The sequence below is a fragment of the Lutjanus erythropterus genome, chromosome 15, assembly GCF_056507025.1.
Source record: "Lutjanus erythropterus isolate fLutEry1 chromosome 15, fLutEry1.hap2, whole genome shotgun sequence".
Lineage (NCBI taxonomy): Eukaryota > Metazoa > Chordata > Actinopteri > Lutjaniformes > Lutjanidae > Lutjanus > Lutjanus erythropterus.
Genome location: NC_139331.1, coordinates 887,703 through 906,590, shown reverse-complemented (window position 1 = coordinate 906,590; position 18,888 = coordinate 887,703). Strand labels below are relative to the sequence as shown.

The 18,888-nt window shown below is 38.2% G+C and overlaps 1 protein-coding gene across 1 annotated transcript in view; it reads right to left on the bottom strand.

Moving 5' to 3' along the window:
• Window positions 1-5,265: 5,265 nt before the first annotated feature.
• kcnk10a (potassium channel, subfamily K, member 10a) overlaps window positions 5,266-18,888 on the bottom strand; it is a 39,654-nt gene continuing 26,031 nt past the window's right edge. Inside the window, exons 3-7 of the mRNA XM_084737323.1 lie at window positions 18,066-18,183; window positions 16,787-16,947; window positions 12,967-13,159; window positions 7,950-8,092; window positions 5,266-6,554 (exon numbers count right to left, since the gene is read on the bottom strand). Of these exons, the coding sequence (XP_084593449.1) occupies window positions 5,877-6,554; window positions 7,950-8,092; window positions 12,967-13,159; window positions 16,787-16,947; window positions 18,066-18,183 (1,293 nt within the window). The 3' untranslated portion in view covers window positions 5,266-5,876. The remainder of the gene's footprint in view (window positions 6,555-7,949; window positions 8,093-12,966; window positions 13,160-16,786; window positions 16,948-18,065; window positions 18,184-18,888) is intronic.

The following is an 18,888-nucleotide window of genomic DNA, read 5'->3' as shown; positions in this document are numbered from 1 at the left end:
TATGATCATACAATTTGTGTATACATATGTGCATGCTGTCAGTTCTTCGTGAAATATTATTAAATTAATATTATTAGAGAAAGAAATATTATTATTAGGAAATTAGACAAAATATTTAAAGACATCACATTGGACACTGGAAAAACTGGCAAGTTTCACTAATTTCTCACATTTTATTTATGTTGCAGGCCTTGATTAAACAGGGCCATTTAAGTTTGTGTAAAGCGACTATAAATGTGTGTTCTGAGTTCAGCATTCAGCTAAATGTTTAATATTAGGCCTCAAAAATCAGGAAAAAATAATCTCAGTGTGTCAGTGTCAAACACCACTACAACCTAAAAACAACCTGAAACATGGACGCTCTGTGTAGCAGCTTTATTGGACATGTCCAAACATGTCTGAGCCACCAAAGCCAAAGGACAGTGACAGAATGTTTCTTTTTTCTGTGTCAGGTTGTTGGAACTGAAGGGAGCTAAAGTGAACTGAGACTCTATAGGTTTGTAACTGACTGTTAAGGATGGTGAAGGAAGGAGGAGGTGGTGTCATTCATGTGTCGGTTTGTGTTATATAGTGTTGGGGGACTTTGGCTCCGTCATGTTTCAGGTCCACCCAAAAAGTCCTGAAGACAGAAATTCTGAATAACAGTTTAATAGTTTAACTCTACAGTTCAGTACAAACAGACTTTTGGTAAGTAGATTTCTGACCCACTAACATAAATATTGAACCTGCTTTTTTGCTTTTTCCTTTCAATCTACAGCCCCAGTTGCCACACAAGTCATTTATTTAGTAACATCATTAACCAAAGTGGAACCCTGAGGACCTTCTATATCAGTATTTCAAATGTTTTTGTTTTTTTTAAAATATATTATATTCAATTAATTTCTTTTAATTATCAGGCTATTCTCAATTCAAATTATAAGTCAACCCTCATTTTCTGTCAACATCACTTCAGAAATAAAAGGTTTACTGCTTTATTTTTACTATGTGTGGTGTTTGCTGCCCTCTACTGTTTTTTTTAATGTCGCAACTACACACTGCAAACACATGTCACAAGCTACCTGCTGCCTGCCACTTATTCCAGCAAAATCTTTTCCATTTTGCCGCATTTTTAATGTCTTGCTAAGTTTTGGCCGAACTGAAGTCCCAGATCTTTTGGCCATGGTTCCCCACTGGCAACTTGTGTTAATGTGTTTGCCACAGATGTACATCTATTGACTGGTCGCTCCCACAGTTTATCATTTTTATCTCCTCTGTGGATGGTCTGAAGCCACAAATCTCTTTTTTTATTGTCCATTACACTTTGGTGAGATTTCTGGTTTTCTTTTTGATTGTTTAACATGTAAAATGCAATGCAGCAGTTTTTAGGTATGGTCACACTAGTTTTTCAATTTTGCACTGACACTTATATAGTGCTTGTTTTCACCATTATTCTGATTACAAGAAAGTGACGTGCCTGCTGTCATGCATATGATGCTGCTGTTTTAGGGTCTCACCAAAGTGCATGGACAATAATGAAAAAGAATAATGTATGTATTTGAATGTAAAGATTCTTCAAAGTTCAAGTTGAATTCTGTTTCCCCTCAGAACCTATGAGGAACAATTTCACCTTGCTCATGTTGACCTGCTTCAGCCATCGAAACAATCTGAAGCACGTCTGAAGGGGATACAGTTCTGTGAACGTTCTTTCAGGAGTTTTCAGAGGTAGACACAGGAAAGAAGAGCTAAAAACGGGATAATTTCGGCGTGGCAGAGGTCACAGGCAGTGACCATGAAACTGATCTGTCCTCTTTCCGTCCGGATAGAGGCCACTGATAGTAGATCTGACAGATAGATGTACATGAGACTCCAAACCACCTCCAGGACCTTGAAATGCACTTCCACACACTCAGAAATAGCACTCAATTCTGTGATTTCCAAAAGGCAATCACTACATTTAATGTAATGGCTGCACAAAAGATACTGTGAGCAACGTCCAAGTACAGAGCACATGCTGCCTGTGGGTCTGAACACAGGCAGTTAAAAAACATGGTAAGCATCATCCTCTGAAGCATGTGGTGGTATACAATCAACACCATATACATCTTAATATAGTTTTGCAATATAGCATGCCTTTTTTGTTCCATGTCTTAGTTTTCTTTTTAAGCTTTGACATTTTTGTAGTTCTTAGAAGCGTTTTTAAAACACATGTAGTCCTTGCTTTGTGTTGCATTCACACTAGCCTAGAGCTTCACTTAATAATGTGAACAGCAGGATCAGACAGATAGTGTGCATACACAGTGATTACATTAACATGAGGCTGGGGAGTGCACATGAAAAAGACAATGTGAGCATCATAATATCACTGGAATACAATCAGTGGCACAGTTCACAAGTGTTTATGCATGTGGTGTCATTTTCCTCAATGGTACACGGCGAGTATGAAAATGTATTGTACTCTGTGGGAATGACATTATACGCTCAGGCAGCCAACGCCATGGCTGAATGCAGCAGCTGATCCCGAAGTGCCTTAAGATGCAGTACCACCAATGGCCACTAGGTGCTGGCTGCAAAAAGTCTCCAGCTGCATAGAATTCCTTTGAAAAAGTCCAAGCTTGTCTGCAGGAACACAGTTCGTGTTACATGAAGTTTGGTTCTCAGGCGCTAATTTCTCTTCTGTGCGTCATCAGGCTGAGTTTGAGAATCCATCAAAGAGGTATTAAGGCTTCTAGAGAAGTATGTTTTGGAGCATGTTTGCTTGATTAAGAGCTGTCTCAGCCTATCAAGCATGTGAGCTGTGGTGGTCACCAACTCAAGTCCATCCAGGCACCTTATGCTTTGTTCAAATGTGGATTTTCCAGGTTGTAGATGAGGAAGAAGCCCAGATCAAAGCTCCAAAATGTCCCTTAAGGAACTCTCTGGTGATCCAGCGACAGACATGATATGCTTGAGTAACAACAACAAGTAACAGCAGTGCGCTTTATAACCTCAAAGCCATCCATCAATCCCTTCACTGGTGTTCTGTGTACATTATGGAACAGTCCCTCTTCTTACATTATGGCTTATCTTCCATTCATTTCCATAGAGCGCAGGTGCAGTCATTGTTCCCTCATCCTCTCAAAGTGTGAATTCAGCACTTATTAGACAATGTCAACAACAAACATTAGGACAACAAGCCCTGAGATAGTGTTCAAAGAGGTCATGATGTAGGTAGTATTTTTGGACATTGTACTGAGACAACAGCTTAGCTCAAGGACCATGCACAGACAACATGTGGGATGTTCTGAGTCATTTTCATTCATATTTAAATGCACATTTGAAGATTCAATAGGCAACATGTAAAACAGCATGACAACAAACACATAGTGGAAGTGTTACATTGAAATCAAGCTTCTCTCGTGTGTTACTGTTCTCTTCTACAGCAGCTTTTTTTCTTCTGTTTCTCATTATTTCTGTGTAATACTGATCTTCTTGTTCTGACTTTAACCATGTATGGAGTCACAGCACCGAGTTAGAGGTCCATGTGCACATGTCTGACCTCATTTAAATACTTCCAATCATCTCTTTGGTGTCCATTAAAGGAAGACTTCACCCAAAAATTAAAATTCAGTCATTATCTACTCACCTTTCGTTAGTCCACAAAACACTGTTGGAGTTTCACAGGAAAACATTGTTGCAGAATCTCCACAACAATGGAAGTAAATGGTGACCAGTTTTCAAAAGTAAGAAAAGACTGGAAAAACATAAAATGCCTCCAAACTGCTCGTCTGGTGTAATCCAAGTCTCCTAAAGACTCAATATGCTGTTTGGACAACGTCACACCACACACACCCAGTTCAAACAGTGTGCATATGCACATGAATGTGGCTCCAAGCTAAGGACCCACAGTGAAGATTCAGGCTAAAAACATGGTGTCAATAACATTTTTAGTCAATTTGACATGTTGGAGCTTTAGGAGACTTGGATTACAGCAGACGAGCAGTATGGAGGCATTTTATGTTTTTACTCTGTTGTTTTTTACTTTGAAAACTGGTCACCATTCACTTCCATTGTTTGGAAGGTTTCTGCAACTCTTTTTCCTGTGAAACTCCAGCAGTAAAAAAACTAAACCTGACATTTAATCGGCATGAGGGCGAGTAGATAATGGCTGAATTTTCATTTTTGGGTGAACTATCCCATAAGTTTTCATTTATTGAATTTCTCTATTTTCTGTTATTTTTTATTCTGCATTATCACACCAGTGTGAATCTCAACTGTCCTGCTGACAGCTTGTAAAGCTAACACATCTAACAGCCTCCAGGATGATTCCAGATTTATTAGAACTTTAGTCTAGTTGTAATAAATCTGAAAATAACATTGTTTTGGCCATATTTTTTATCAGTGGTGATCACACATTGACTCACTCAGTTAACTGCTGAAATCTTGGGCCTGTGCCGACATCACTACAGCAAAGTCCAACGAGGCAAGAAACATAAAACTGGTCTTCCTAGTCAACAAGCCTAAAATAATAAGTGTATGAATTATTTAGTTATGGTCAAAAATGTGTTTTATGACGTGACAGTGACCTCTGACCTCTGACCACACTAGTGTAATCGGTTCATCCCTCAGTCCAAGTGGACATTTGTGCCAAATTTAAAGAAAAAGTTCCCCAAAGTGTTGGTGAGATATCACATTCATAAGAATGGGATGGACGGAAGCAAGACCCAAAAACATAACACTGGCTGTCTCTGGCACGAAGGCCAGAACAAACAAACTAAACAAAAAAAAACCCCAACCCAACCGGATGTATTAAAGGAATAGTTCCAATTATTTGATGTGAAGGTTCTTATTACACTTATGGGTAATGTATTGAACCTGCAGTAGATGGCGGTCGGGCTTGGAAAAACAGAGAGGGGCACCCGCACAGAAGTAAAACAATATGCTGTTGTGGACAGGGTCAGTGACAAAAGGCATTTTATCTATTTAAAAAAAGGCCCATCTAAAAAAATAATATTAGTTTAAGTGTACACTATATTTAGAATGTTTTCAGGTTTTTACGTTGCTTTCAGACAACCTCTTCTGATGGGAAACCACTGATATATAAGCCAAATATTGCTCTCTCAAAATCAATCAAACTCCATGGCCAAAATCAGTAATTTTACCCCTCAGTACACAGGAGTTGTGGGTGTACTACTGCCTCAATCTATTTGTTTGTTTGTGTTATTGTGTGACTTTGGTGAAGCTAAATTAACCTTTTAAAACACTGAAGTCACACAATAACACAGACAAACTAACCGATCAAGGCAGCAGTAAACCAACAACTCCAATTTGTCTGCCAGATAAAGTTTGGTTAGTTTGGAGAGAGTGATATTTGGCTTAGATAATGGCAGTATTCCATCAGAAAAAGATGTCTGACGACAAAGTAGTGTTGAAAATATTCTAAATTTAGCATTCACTTAAACTGGACATCCTCAGTGAGGCTAGCTTTGGTAAAAGGGAATATTGAGTGAACAAATACAGTATGAGGGAACAGCTTTGCCTTCCCTCTGTCGCTCATAGAGATTATGTACCTGGATCTCAGCACTCACTTTAGTTGAGTACAATGTTGTTGTTACTGAGAGAAATCATGGCCAAACCTGTGAATCTATGACCAGAGTTGTTATCATTTAAACACCTATTAGCTGACTACTTTCTTAAAATATGACCATCATTTGGCATAGCACAGTTGCAGAAATGCCTCCTGTTCTTGCATCTATACAACACAATGTGTGTCAATCAGATCCATAGGGCACAGTGAATATGTGAAATTACAGTTTATAGCACAAAGGGACTTGTGTCCCTGCTTAAGCACACACAGGAATAAGGGAGACCTAAGGCACTAACGGTGGGAGTTAAAACCTCCTCAAGAAGGAGAAGACTGTCTATGGGCCCATCTGAATATCCAGCTCATTTGTTTTAAGTATTTTCTCACTCTCATTCTCTTTGGTCTGCTCCGGAATAAATCCATTCTGTGGCTTGCAAGCTTCCACAAACAGTGGAAAATCAGACAAGCTCGTGTTGCATTCCTTCTCTTCATTCTCTTCCTCTCCATCGTCCTTCCTTTTCCCTTCATCTGCATTGGGTGTGCTGCAATCGAAAGTGGGTATGCTGCAGCCGTAGGCCTCGCTGTGAGGTCGCCGAGCTTCATCTGGGATGTTTTTCTTCAGGTCCCGGTTCCTGTTGCGCTTGGCCAGCTTGGTGACGGAGCCTAGGCGGTTGAAAATGTTGTCCTCAGACGTGGTCTGGTGGTTGGAGCGCCGCTCGCACTGCTCGGTGCCCCGAACCCGCAGGTTGTTCAGCTTGGTGTCAATGCTCTCCTGGGAGGAGGTCTTATAGCTGTTGGTGTCCAGGCTGTTGAAGATGGCACGGCGCTCTGGGGAGAGCATGTCCAGGGACACGGCACGCTGATCCAGGCCCAGCTGCCGTCGCTCCATGCTGCGGATGGTGGCAGCTCGCTGCAGCTTGTCGTGGACCTCAACGCTCATACGCCGACGTGTCTCCCGAAACTCTGCTCGCACATTTGCTTTCCACTCTGCTGCATGAGCCTTGATCTCTCCAACCTAGGCCAAAGGCAGTTATTACACATCAGTACAGCAGTTTTCAGTGCTTTGATATTCACTAAAAATAATGTTGCAGCACAAAATGAAAAAAGGAACACTAAGGTATCCATGACATTTTATCAACCTTGACTTTGTCCTTATATCCACATGGTTATTTATCAAAAATCTTATTATGTTAATATTTTGTGAGAGCACAATAGTCTCTGTTACATGTAACAGATTCAGTATGGTTCATTTGCTTCAAATGAAGTTTGTAGGTTTGAAATTCAATGTGTTTGTCTTGACATCCTTTATATGTTTCGGTCTCCAGCTGAGCTTTTGTTTGTTTGTTGTCATAATATCAATATTGAGGTATTTGGTTAAAAACTGTTGTGATACTTGATTTTGTCCTCATTGCCCAGATCATAATATGTTTGCACTATTTGATAATTAACAGCACATTATTTTAGAGGAAATGTCCAAAAATATTGAGATATTATTTGTAAGCCATATTGCCCAGCCCTTAGGAGAATGAATGAATACCAAACAGAATCTCTATTTGTTTATTCACAGATACAAGAGTTGTTTTCTGCTCTGCCTCTTAAAATTAACTGACTACTTTTAAGCATTTGGTTGTTGCATATTGATTTAATATTCAAGGGCAACTAAGAGAGAGATATACAACAAGAGGCTCATGCGACAGTGATGTTCAGGCCACACTGGCATATATATATATATATATATATATATATATATATATATACATATATATATATATATATATATATATATATATATATATATGTATATATATACATATATATATATATATATATATATATATATATATATATATATATATATATATATATATATATATATATGTATATATATATGTATATATATGTGAAGCAACTTTCACATATTTCAATGCCTAGATAATATGTAACAGATATGGAAAAAAAAATCCCACTACGTTCTGGTTACATCTTTTTTCTGTTTTTTCAAAACTCAGAGCTAGTGGAAAAGCTGGTTTGCTTCCTTCCTGCCTGTAACTTTTGATGGCAGCTGGAGACAGCAGGGAGAGACCAAGCTAGGTGACCTTCCAACATGTTGTTGGCTAATCTGCATTCGACAATTACACCTGCACTAACAAGTTTTTCCTCATCTAGATAAAATATGCACATACAAATCAGATCGTTCATAGCAGGTGGAGGGTCTTAATGTCAAAAAGTATTACCAGAATATTCCGCCAACCAAAAATACATTGAGAAGTGGGGAGTTGATAGCTTGTGATGTGTAATAAACATTATTACTGTTAATAGTGTTAATACTGTTAAAGCGTTTCCTACTCTTGTCAGGAACATAACAGTTTCCTTCATCACATCAACATGAATATTCCCTCTGAGAGCTTACCTCCTCTTTAGTCTTCTTGGACAGCACCCTCAGCCAGTCACCAATCATGTTCAGCACTGCAGCAAAGTAGGCCAGACCCCCCAGGATCCAGAACCATACCAGTGGTCTGTACCATTTCCGGTACTCAATCCTCCGGTCTCCCCCTGATCAGAAAACAAAACATGAATGAAGAAGAAGAAAAAATGTGTATCACTTTGCTGCTGTCAGCAGGCATCATCACCTGAATTTATCAAGGAATGAAGCTGAGACAATGAGAGATACGATGAGTTCATTGTGTTGTGCTCTGTAGTCACAGTCAGCCATTGTCTTCATCAGGACACTGTCAGCCATTCTGTGGGTCCATTAATGGATTCTGCTTTAATGAAGCATCAGTCAGTGACTGCTTCTCACATTACTGAATGTCACAACAGCCCATTGAAACTTTCATCCATCACACATAAACCTGTTCCCTGTGGAGACACCATCAGATGAGATTTAATGAGAACCAGCCAGGTCTGAGCTGAGCTGCTCTACAAAATAAGTATTGTTATCCAAGCATCACCGTGCATGCTTTGAAACTGGCTGTGTGTAGTATGACCCTGATTCCAAAAAAGTTGAGACACTTTGTAAAACGTACATAAAACAGAATGCAATTACTTGTCATATTCAAGACTCAATTGGATACAGTACAAAGACAAGATATTTATGTGCAACCTGATGAACTTTATTGCTTAACTTTATTGTTTTTTTTTGTAAATATACACTCATTCTGAATTTGATGCCTGCAACATGTTTCAAAAAGGTTGGGGCAAAATAAATCAACTGGAAGAGCTCACTCAGTAGAGTGCAGATCTGCACCAGACAACTTGAAGAGAATATTCAGATATAATTCCTCCAACATTATTCAGGTATTTTTTTCAGTAACTGTAACAAATTACCATTATGATTACACTGTTGGTATCCTATTAGACTTTTGTGTGAAGTTCTGTCATAACCAGCGAATTAATTCTTCAGTTATGGCCAAAAACATGTTTTGTGAACTTACAGTCACCTGTGACCTTTAACCACCAAAATCTAATCAGTTCATTTCAGTCTGGTGAGATCAGTGGTATTCAGGACAAGTTGCAGGTCTGTTGATCAAACACACATGTACACAGGCACATGCAAGCAAAGTAAGCAAAGCAGGTGAGAATCATGTCAGTTCGTTAAGATGATTCCTGTCTTAGTGTTTTTGTGACAGTACGTCTGTCATAATGAATGTGTCAGGAAAAGAGAGAGAAAGTAAGATTTATTTAGAAAATATGCAACATTAAACTCACTACTTAATGAGAAATGTTGGCATATTCACATTTATCTGTCCTCACTTGAATGACTGATCAGTGACAGATGGATGCTGCGTGTTTTTTTCTGTTTGGTCCAGTGTAATGATTTTTGTGGCTGAGAGCAGAGAAACACTTAATGGAAGGACACGGTTGGGAGGACAGTAAGGTGCTGATAGAGCGAGGGAGCATTCTCAGCCTTGAAGCTCAGCAAAAAATGTGTGAGGGCGATAAATTGAATATTTACGCTCACCATCATTCCTAATCATTCGGCTTTTATTGCTTGCGCTGACAAGAGAGTGGTGGCAATGGTACCAGGTCAGAATCACTGTTCTACCAGGGCAGGGTTATGTAAGACTGGATGGTGTGACAGCAAGTGTGTTTATCTGTTTTGGACTCTGACTCTCCTTCTTTCCTTAAAGGTCAGCACTGTCAAGATAATTTGCAACTGATCAGTGTAAATTTGCATGTTAAGGTTCCTTCTACACAATAGTAGCCTAGTGTTCTGCAAATATGGAGATAAACTTTTGCCTGACAGATGATGCCTGATATCTAAAATATTTCAAACCACATAAAAAAAATACTTTAGTAACATTTGATACTACAGCAGTAATGTGATTACTTGATGTGTGTTTTTATTTGAGACACAGTGGGTTGATATGACTTACTTTCTCAGTGTTTCAGCTGCCCCCAACCACTGTAACAATTGCCCCAAACAAAGCGGACAATGGTAACACAAATATGTTAAAATAGTGACTTAATTTGTTTGAGAAAGTTATTTTTGAAGGACTTAGTCATTATTTTGAGATCCCAAGACATTATTATACAAAGTTTCTCATTGTAATGATTTACAGGATCTTCTTTTTTTCCCATCATATTGGCAGAAACAGGCTTCATCAAATACAGACATTTGAAGATGAGAGTATAATGTGCATCTATCTGTGTATTTTTCACAGTGAACAGACTCCAGTCTGCAGTGTAGTTCATACATTTCAATGATAAATCACAGAATTATAAAGAAATGTCCAGCTTCATGATCAAATAGTTTTTATATCATGTCGACACGTCTGTCCATATTTACATTTTTTGCTCTGCGGTGATCACACTGTTTTGTATCAGCTGGTGATGTGAGTGTTGTTAACTCTGTCAGGAGTGAACAACACTCATGTTCACATTCATTAATTGCAATCTATTTTGTTCAGTTCACAGTTCACCAAAATTATGAGTACCCTCAATAATTCATACACAACACCGCCCATTATAGAGTAAATGAATCAACAAACTCCGCCCTCCACCTCAATGCCAAACCCTGCTGTAACTATGAAATATCCATCATTACAATAGCTTTTATCTGTTCCCAAAATCCAAATAAAATTGTGACAATTTCAATTGGACTCTTTAGTAAACAGGCCTTTCTTCTCTGTTATTTACAAAGTGGAGTTGATGTTCACGTCTTCATTAAGCAAGGCTCAGTGGCACAAACAATAATACCACTTGAAAAAACTATGAGGGGAGTTGAAAAGTTGCTAGTTTCCACTTTAAAAACTTTGCATACATCCAGATAAGAAAACTTCATTCAAAACCCTGCAAATCTCTGCTGGTTGCATCTAGCAGCTGTAGAGGCATTGCAGTAGGTGCTTCCCTACCTGTTACCTGGTGGAGATCTGCACTCTACTGAACGAACTCATGAGTTAGTACAGTAGACACTTTCATATTATTCAGTGAAGTAGGCCCACCCAATCAGAAGGCTTCCTTTTATGTTGAATCATCCAGTAAATAGTATTCTACAAAAATAAAAGTCCATTTTAATTGCTTCTTGTTTACCATCTGATGATGATAGGTCAGATTTTTTGAGTGTCAGTGAATGTTGTAAATATGCCTGTCCTCCATACAGCCTGCGCACAGCACATAGGAACAGACGCCTTCTTTCAATAACAAAGCAGTTTGCTTAAGTTTAGTTCTAGTTCTAGTCTCATTTCTAAAGCTTGGAAAATTCTGCAAATTAGGCTGAATTATATGCATACAAAATGAGATCAGTTTACTTAATGCATGTCATGTATGAAGGCATACAGAATATACTATCTATGTTCTCCTTTCATTTGCATATTTGGTCCCATTCATACAAATTGACAGTCTGCCTTGTAAGAGTGTTGGGCATCTGTTGATGCAAAATATTAAGTTACATTGATATCAAAATACAGAGCCAGTGATATTTTCATAGATTTTTGTTGTTGGACATAATTTAGTCATCTGAATGTCAATATATTGTAACACTATTTAGTTGTACCTATCCCCAGTATAATGTTACAATCATTAATTTGAGAACTGATCAATAGTCATGTGAAAGTTATTTTAAAATCTGCAAGGAGGTCTAGATGCAGTGCAGCTGTACCAGCAGTGGGAAATTTGTAATGTGAATTGAGCCAGAATAGCAGCCGCCTGGTTACAGTCTTTCTCATTTTATAATTAAACAGTCACTGAACACATTTTAATCAGAAATAGGCAGTAGAATCCTGATCCATATTTGATCAGCACTATCTAGTTTGATCAGAGTTTTCTGAACAATGCGAGTTCAGACTGTGCTTTTTTTCTCCCAAAGTGTCCATTTGTTTTGGTCTGAGATGCTGGTGTTCTACAGTAACCTCTGGAGTAAATGTCATATAAATCACCTTTAATGCTTTAGTGCTGCTGGGTCTGTCAGCTGTGTGTGTGTATATGAAAATGTGGACTCGTTCCAGAGCATGCAGTGCTTTTAAAATTTGTCTTGGTGCCTGTAACATAAAGTTGTCTTATTGAACTTTGTTATAGTGTAGTATAGATCTAATGGTCTGTTTTGTTTAACACATGTTTTTCAGAAACCTGTTGAGTTGGACTGATCTTGGACAGACTCAGCCCACCTGAATTTCTCTGTGTCCACCCACACTGTGATTTCTGCATATGTTACTGAACACTGAAGAACCTAAAAGAGTTTATTCTCATGATTTAATTTCTTATTTACAGTGAACTTTATGTTATATATCTTATTTTTTCTTCTTTTCTTGTAGAATATAATGATTTGTGAGTAAACAAATTGGTAACTTAACAACAAAGTTTAGTCAACTAAATAAGAATGTGAAAAGAATGAAAGAAAGAATGTGCAACTCTAACATGTCCTAAATGTAGTTTAAGTCTGATATCACTTTTGACATGTGTTTTGATGTTTTGATTTATTAGTGATAAATAATATTTAAGAAATAAAACATGTAGAGCTGCACCATTTAACTGAATAATCAATTATTAATCGATTATTAAATTCATCATTAACTATTTTGATAATTGATTAATTGGTTTGAGTCATTTTTTAAGAAACAAAGTCAAAATTTTGAGATCCTAGCTTCTTCAGTGTGAATATTCTGGTTTCTTTCTGGTTTCTGAGGACATCATCTTGGACTGTGGCAAACACTGATGGACATTTGTCACCATTTTCTGACAGTAATCTGAATATCTTTGAGTTGTGGACAAAACAAGACATTTGAGGACATCATATTGGACTTTGGGAAATACTGACCAACATTTTCCGACATTTTATGGACCAAACAATTAATTGATTAATCAAGAAAATGACCAACAGATTGATTGATAATTAATTAATTGATTAATTGACAAAATAATGGACAAATTAATTAACAATGAAAATAATGGTTTGTTGCAGATTTAAAATGTGAATGACGTCTTCTCACCTGCCACATAGTCTCCTATTCCAACTGTTGTCAGAGTGATGACGACAAAATATGTGGACTCCAGAGCCGTCCAGCCCTCGATGTGTTTGAAGATCACAGCTGGGATGGTGACAAACAGGATGCAGCCGGCCAGGATGAAGAGGAGGGTGGAGGCCACACGGATCTTCGTCTGACTGATCTGGTTATGGTTGTTCTGTGAGAGAGAGGGTCACATCCACACAAAGTATAAGCAACGGCAGCCATAATACCTGTCTGCCGTCCAGCAGGGTTCTGATTGTGTCTGGTGAGAACCCACAGAGTCAGAGAGGACTCTGATACATCAGTCACAGTGGGTTTATTATCACATCAGCATGAACACTGATTATGATGGGAGGAGACTCCACTTGTTTACTGTATAGAACCTGAGAGTTCATTAGTTCAGCAGGGGGCAGTCACTCCTGCTGTTTGTCTCCTTTTATTTGTACCACAGTTAAAGTTGACTTTGTGTTCTGTTTTAGGTTTGAACTAATACAGCTGTGTAACTTACACTTAAAACACCTAACTGCAATTTTTAAGCTCCAGCGCTTCTTTTTCTGACTCACGTTCTCTATACATGATTTCCAGTAGAACTGCTTTGTTTTCCTGTGGAGATAGCAGAGTTATAGTTATGACCACCTAAACTGAGACTTAGTCAAGACCAAGACCAGAGCATGTCCAAACTAGGTCTGAACAATTAATCGCAATATTATCAAAATCACAATATGGCCAAGTGTGATATTTCAGTTGCACCACCAGAACAAGATCACAGGTTTTTGAAGGAGGAAAAATGTGTGATCAAAGCATTCTCATGACATACTGTAGTGCTGCAGACATGTCCTGTCCTAAAATCTGTTGTCCAGGTAAAAGAAAACATGTTTGTTAGGTACAGTTTTAACAAATAACAAATGTCACATCATCACAATATTAATGTACAAATGCAAAAATGATTATTTCCACTAACTCTATCACATATTTTAATTGCAGTTTCAGTCAGAAGAATTGCAATATGACTTTTTTTTTTACATATTGCACAGCCCTCATCAGTTTGAAACCAAGTTGAGACCAAATCAAGACCAAGTCCTGTCACATCTCTAGTTCTACTGATGTAACTTTATGCATTAGCTACACAGTTTCATGTGGTCTGTTAACCATCTGCAGGATTGACACACTCCTGTGTGTTTTCATTTTAAAATTTTTTTCCAGATGAATTCATACTTGCCAACCATGAGACCTCAAAAATAGGGAAGGTTTCCAAACCAAAAAGAAAAAAGAATTTTAGAGGTTTTGTTTCCTGCATTTTGGTGACTTTCAGAGAGTGAACATACCAAACTAATAAGTCCACTGCAACAACATTTTTACATTATATACTTAATTTAACTCTTAATTCTCAGGAAGGAATACAAAGTAAGGCGCCCCTCTGGTACGAACTTGCTCTGGCATAAAATAACATTCATCACTTTTCTTTCATTCATTTATTTTTTGCCCTGTTCCTAAAAGAAAATTGACGCAGCAGGTTTAACAAAATGCTTGCCCCCCTTTCTTTAAAACTTTCCTTAAAAATGGGTATTCTTCTTTCCAGTAGGTCTAGTTTGATTTAGCTTTATTGTTGACAGAAACAGCGTTCTTTTGTCAGGAGTCATAGGGCCGCTATTTGGGTTGTGATAACGAAAAAGGAAAAATTGTGTGAAAATTAATCTTAAATTGGGAGAAATACAAATGAAATGTGATCCTGAGAGGAAACAGAGAGAGAGAGCAATGAAAAGCCAGAGTCTCCTGGGTTAATCAGGATGGCTGGCATGTATGAATGAACTATTTGTGGTAGACAATTTGTATGACAGAAGATTTTGCTGACATGTTAATAAATAGATCAGACAATACAAAGACAATTTACTGATATCCCTGTTGTCGTGGTCGTGACAGGTCTCTCCAACAGAGTCCTTCGTCTGAGACAGAGACGAAACTAGTAAAAGTGTGCAAAATGTGGTCAAGATGAGGCCAAGACCTTCAAAGATCTTTACTCTCCTTATTATTTTGTCTTTTAAGTGTCCCCTTGTAATTTCCCTGTCCCACATTGTTCTGTTCATTTAGAGGGTGAAGTAAATTTTTCACATGCCTGGATCACATACAAAGTTAAAGCAAAGACCAGCTGGGTGTATTGGTGCAGGTTGAAAATATATGACTGAGTGAAAAATTTGCTTCTGTTACAAAGCTTTTGCCAAGAGTCGCTCAGCTGCTGAGCTCCAGAGAGCTCTGGAGAAGAGAGAGAGACCGGAGCCTCTGCAGCACTGAGTCACAGGGGAGCCAACCTTAACTGTCTGTAACATTACTGTAATTAGTCTCTCTTTGTCCGTGCTGACCACTGACTGGAGGAGAAGTGTGCGTTAACATAACCTCATGAACATACAGAGAGGAAGGAGAGACAGCAGGGAAAGTCTCAGTCAGATGCTGACACACACACAGACATGTACATATTCTTTATCTTTTAGAAAATGAAAACACCAAAATGTAACTTTTGTATAAATGTATTTATATATTTATCAATATGTGGTGTGTGTGATTTCATATATTTACAGCAGTATTTCTCTGTAGGATAATAACCATCAGTGATCTGATTCAAACTTTAGAGTCATCTTGAATTATTCAGAGCGAGAAAAGGTTAAATATATTTTAAGATTTAAGATTATATTTAAGATTATAAACATGTTATTTTAACATTAATAATAAAAAATTTCCGCCAATAACATCACCAAAAATACGGTAAAAGGCTGAAAATGAGCACAAAAATAAAACCTAAAAAGGCTGGAAACACTGCTGTTAGTAATAATTACTTTGTACTTTGTTTCAAAATTTAAGAGCTTTAACACAGAAATTTAGTGAAATATAGGTGCTGAGACAAAAAGTGTTCCATCTATCCCTGGTCTCCCCTACTTTTTTATTTAATTAATTAATTAATTAATTACTTGTATTTGAATGTCTGGAAATTGAAAATGGAGACCACATGTGAAGTTTTATTAACAGAGACCATGATAGTTGCTAAGCAACCAAGATGCATCTCCAACTGTGCAAAAAGTAACAGTAAAACATTTGTCCATTTCCATTTGGTCAGTAGGACTGCATATGAATTACATAGTTAAAAATGATCACATTTTCTTTGTTTTTTGTGTAATCTATATAAAAACAGACAATCGGGTACCAGCACCACTGGCTGCATCAACTGACTGTTTGGGGCAAATAAACACAATATTCCCAAAATGTCAAAGTCACTTGAGTCACACAGGGCTAAAATTTGCTTTGCTTCCTGTCTGAACACACACTCTCACTCACAATCATATACTTAGACAAGTACAGAAAAGTATAAGGCTGAAGCCTACAGACATCCTTCAGCTACTTGGTCAGTGTAGAGAGTAGGGCTGTTATGCAAAGCTGCTATCTGCATCCGTTTATGTCATTTATGTCCCCGTCTCTCTCAAGAGCTTTTACTTTGTGGTATTTGTGGGTTTCTTTGTGTCAGGATTGATGTACTGGCACAGACAGATTTGACACTGGTTCTGGCAATTTATGTGTGAAAGACGGAACTAATCTGAGAGCTGCTCTGCAGAATTACATTCCTTAAATACCCCAACACCCCATCCTCAAGATGATTCACAGTCCAGATACAAAACTTTCAGCAGCTTTCATGATTAAACTGAGCATAGAAACATCACTAGCCTTAAGAGATCTTAAACCATGGGACCACATTGAATATATCAGCTTTCCACAAAGCTGAGTCACACATAACATTAACATTTACACTGTGACTCACCCGGAACATCTTCTCCACCTTGGCAATGGTCTTGACAAATATCGTACCTAGCTGGTCCCCAACACCTGCCAGGAGGAATCCAAACAGTGGGATGCCAAATATTGCATACAGAATACAGAAGATCTTCCCTCCCTCTGTGCTCGGGGCGATGTTTCCATAGCCTGGAGGAGAAAAAAGAGACAGAAGGGGTTTTACAGGACTACATGAAAAAATGATAAATAAATAATAATAATAAAAATGATCAGATTTAGTTGCTTATCAGACATTGTTTTTATCTGTTATTCCCCAGTAACACACAGTCTTCATCAAGGATAGAGCAAATGTCATTGGCCTCTACATGCTACTAAGATTGATGGACTGTGGTTTACCTGGACTTTAAAATCAAGCTTGCAACAACATGATTTTTATGGAAACATGGTTCAATGGCACTGTTGCAGATACTGTTGCATCATCCAGCCAGCGGGCCACTGTGTCCTCCAGGTGGATAGAACAGCAGATGACTCCAGTAAGACCAGACTACATCATGGACTACAAATCCACCAACACCCAAAGGGGCCCCCTTCCTTGATGAACAACTCCTTCTGTGATTAAACTTTTTCTTTCTAAGTGCATTCAACCATGTGGAAACAACCCAAAAAGTGCAAGATCATGTCGGCACATCAGTTTAATCAAAAAAGCTGAATTGCTTAATGGGCTACAGGTAGAAGCTATTAGAGATATAGAAGGTTTTATTGTTATTTATAGTCCACGGTGCAGTTTGAACACATCAGTTTTCAGTCTGTGACAGAAGATGTGAGACGGCAAACATGATGATTTGATGATTTTGTTGAGCAGGAGCTGGTCTCTATCAGTAGTGAGGGAGTATCAAGCTGACTGTCAGTCTCAGAGTGTAATGGATGGGCTGGGGTGTAGGTTAGGCCATGTTTGGATGCTGGATGGGCCTGAGCCATTCACAGCTCAATAGACAAGTACTAGTGTCTTAAATAAGACTGGTGCGGCCACAGGTAGCCAGTACGGGATGTAGAGGAATGTATTTTTGTTCTGGAAGAAAGGCGCTGTCAGGGTGCTGTGGACAGCTGGGATATGAAGCATCTGTGCTGTTAAAAATGCTGCATGAGGGCTTTGTTTCTATGACAACAATATTTTGAAGGTTCCTATGAACTCAGCATTATTCCACAGCCCCTTTGGTTTTTAATATCTTTTTGTATCTATTTGTTTTTTCACTGCGAGCACCAAGCACAAGTTGTGCTGCCGCTGAGTCAGACCATAGTAACAGTACCTATAGTTGTGATGACAGTTCCAGCGAAGAAGAAGGCACTTCCCAGATCCCAGTGGCTGGAGTTGTAGGAAGTATCACCGACAGGATTCACTCCTGCATTCACAGCCTCCACTGAATGCTGGAAGACAAGAGGACACAGAGAGACAGGGAGACATGAGAGAAGTTTGCTCTCGCACCAGGGCCTCATTGATAAAAAATGTTTGTAGATTTGTACTTGTGTGTAGTCATAAGATCATTTCTGACAGTGTATTATACTTTGATTCATAAAGATACCAAACATAAAAACTTTGATCACACAGATTCAAAGAAGAAAATTTGTAGCTTGTTATCTATACATCTCAACTTACAGCAGCATTTCAAGGCAACTGTCTTCTCTAAATTTTTGACTTTTCTATCAAACTCAAACCTTAAAATTTGCAAATAACGTTTAAAAAAAGTTTTTTCAACCTATGTTTCTGGTTGACATAACTTGATTTTCTTCATAGATAAACATGAATCTTGAGTTTTTGTTTTGTATTTTAAGCACCCCATAATACATGGTTTTCTACTTTCTTTTACTTAAGTCATACTTAAGATCAAAATTGATCATTACTCCATTTTATAGACAAATGTGTCAACTGCTCTGTGTGTTCAGCCATCATGCGGCACCACCATTACTGTCACTGTCATGTCCATCACTCTCAGTCTCTGCTGGTTGGGTCTAGAACGGAACCCCAAATTTGTGAGACTCTTTTCGTGCTTTCAGTCAAAATGTTCACTCATGTGAGATCTTGCAGATCTGGGGTTCCTCTCTAGATACTGTGTCTGCTGTTGCTTGCAAATA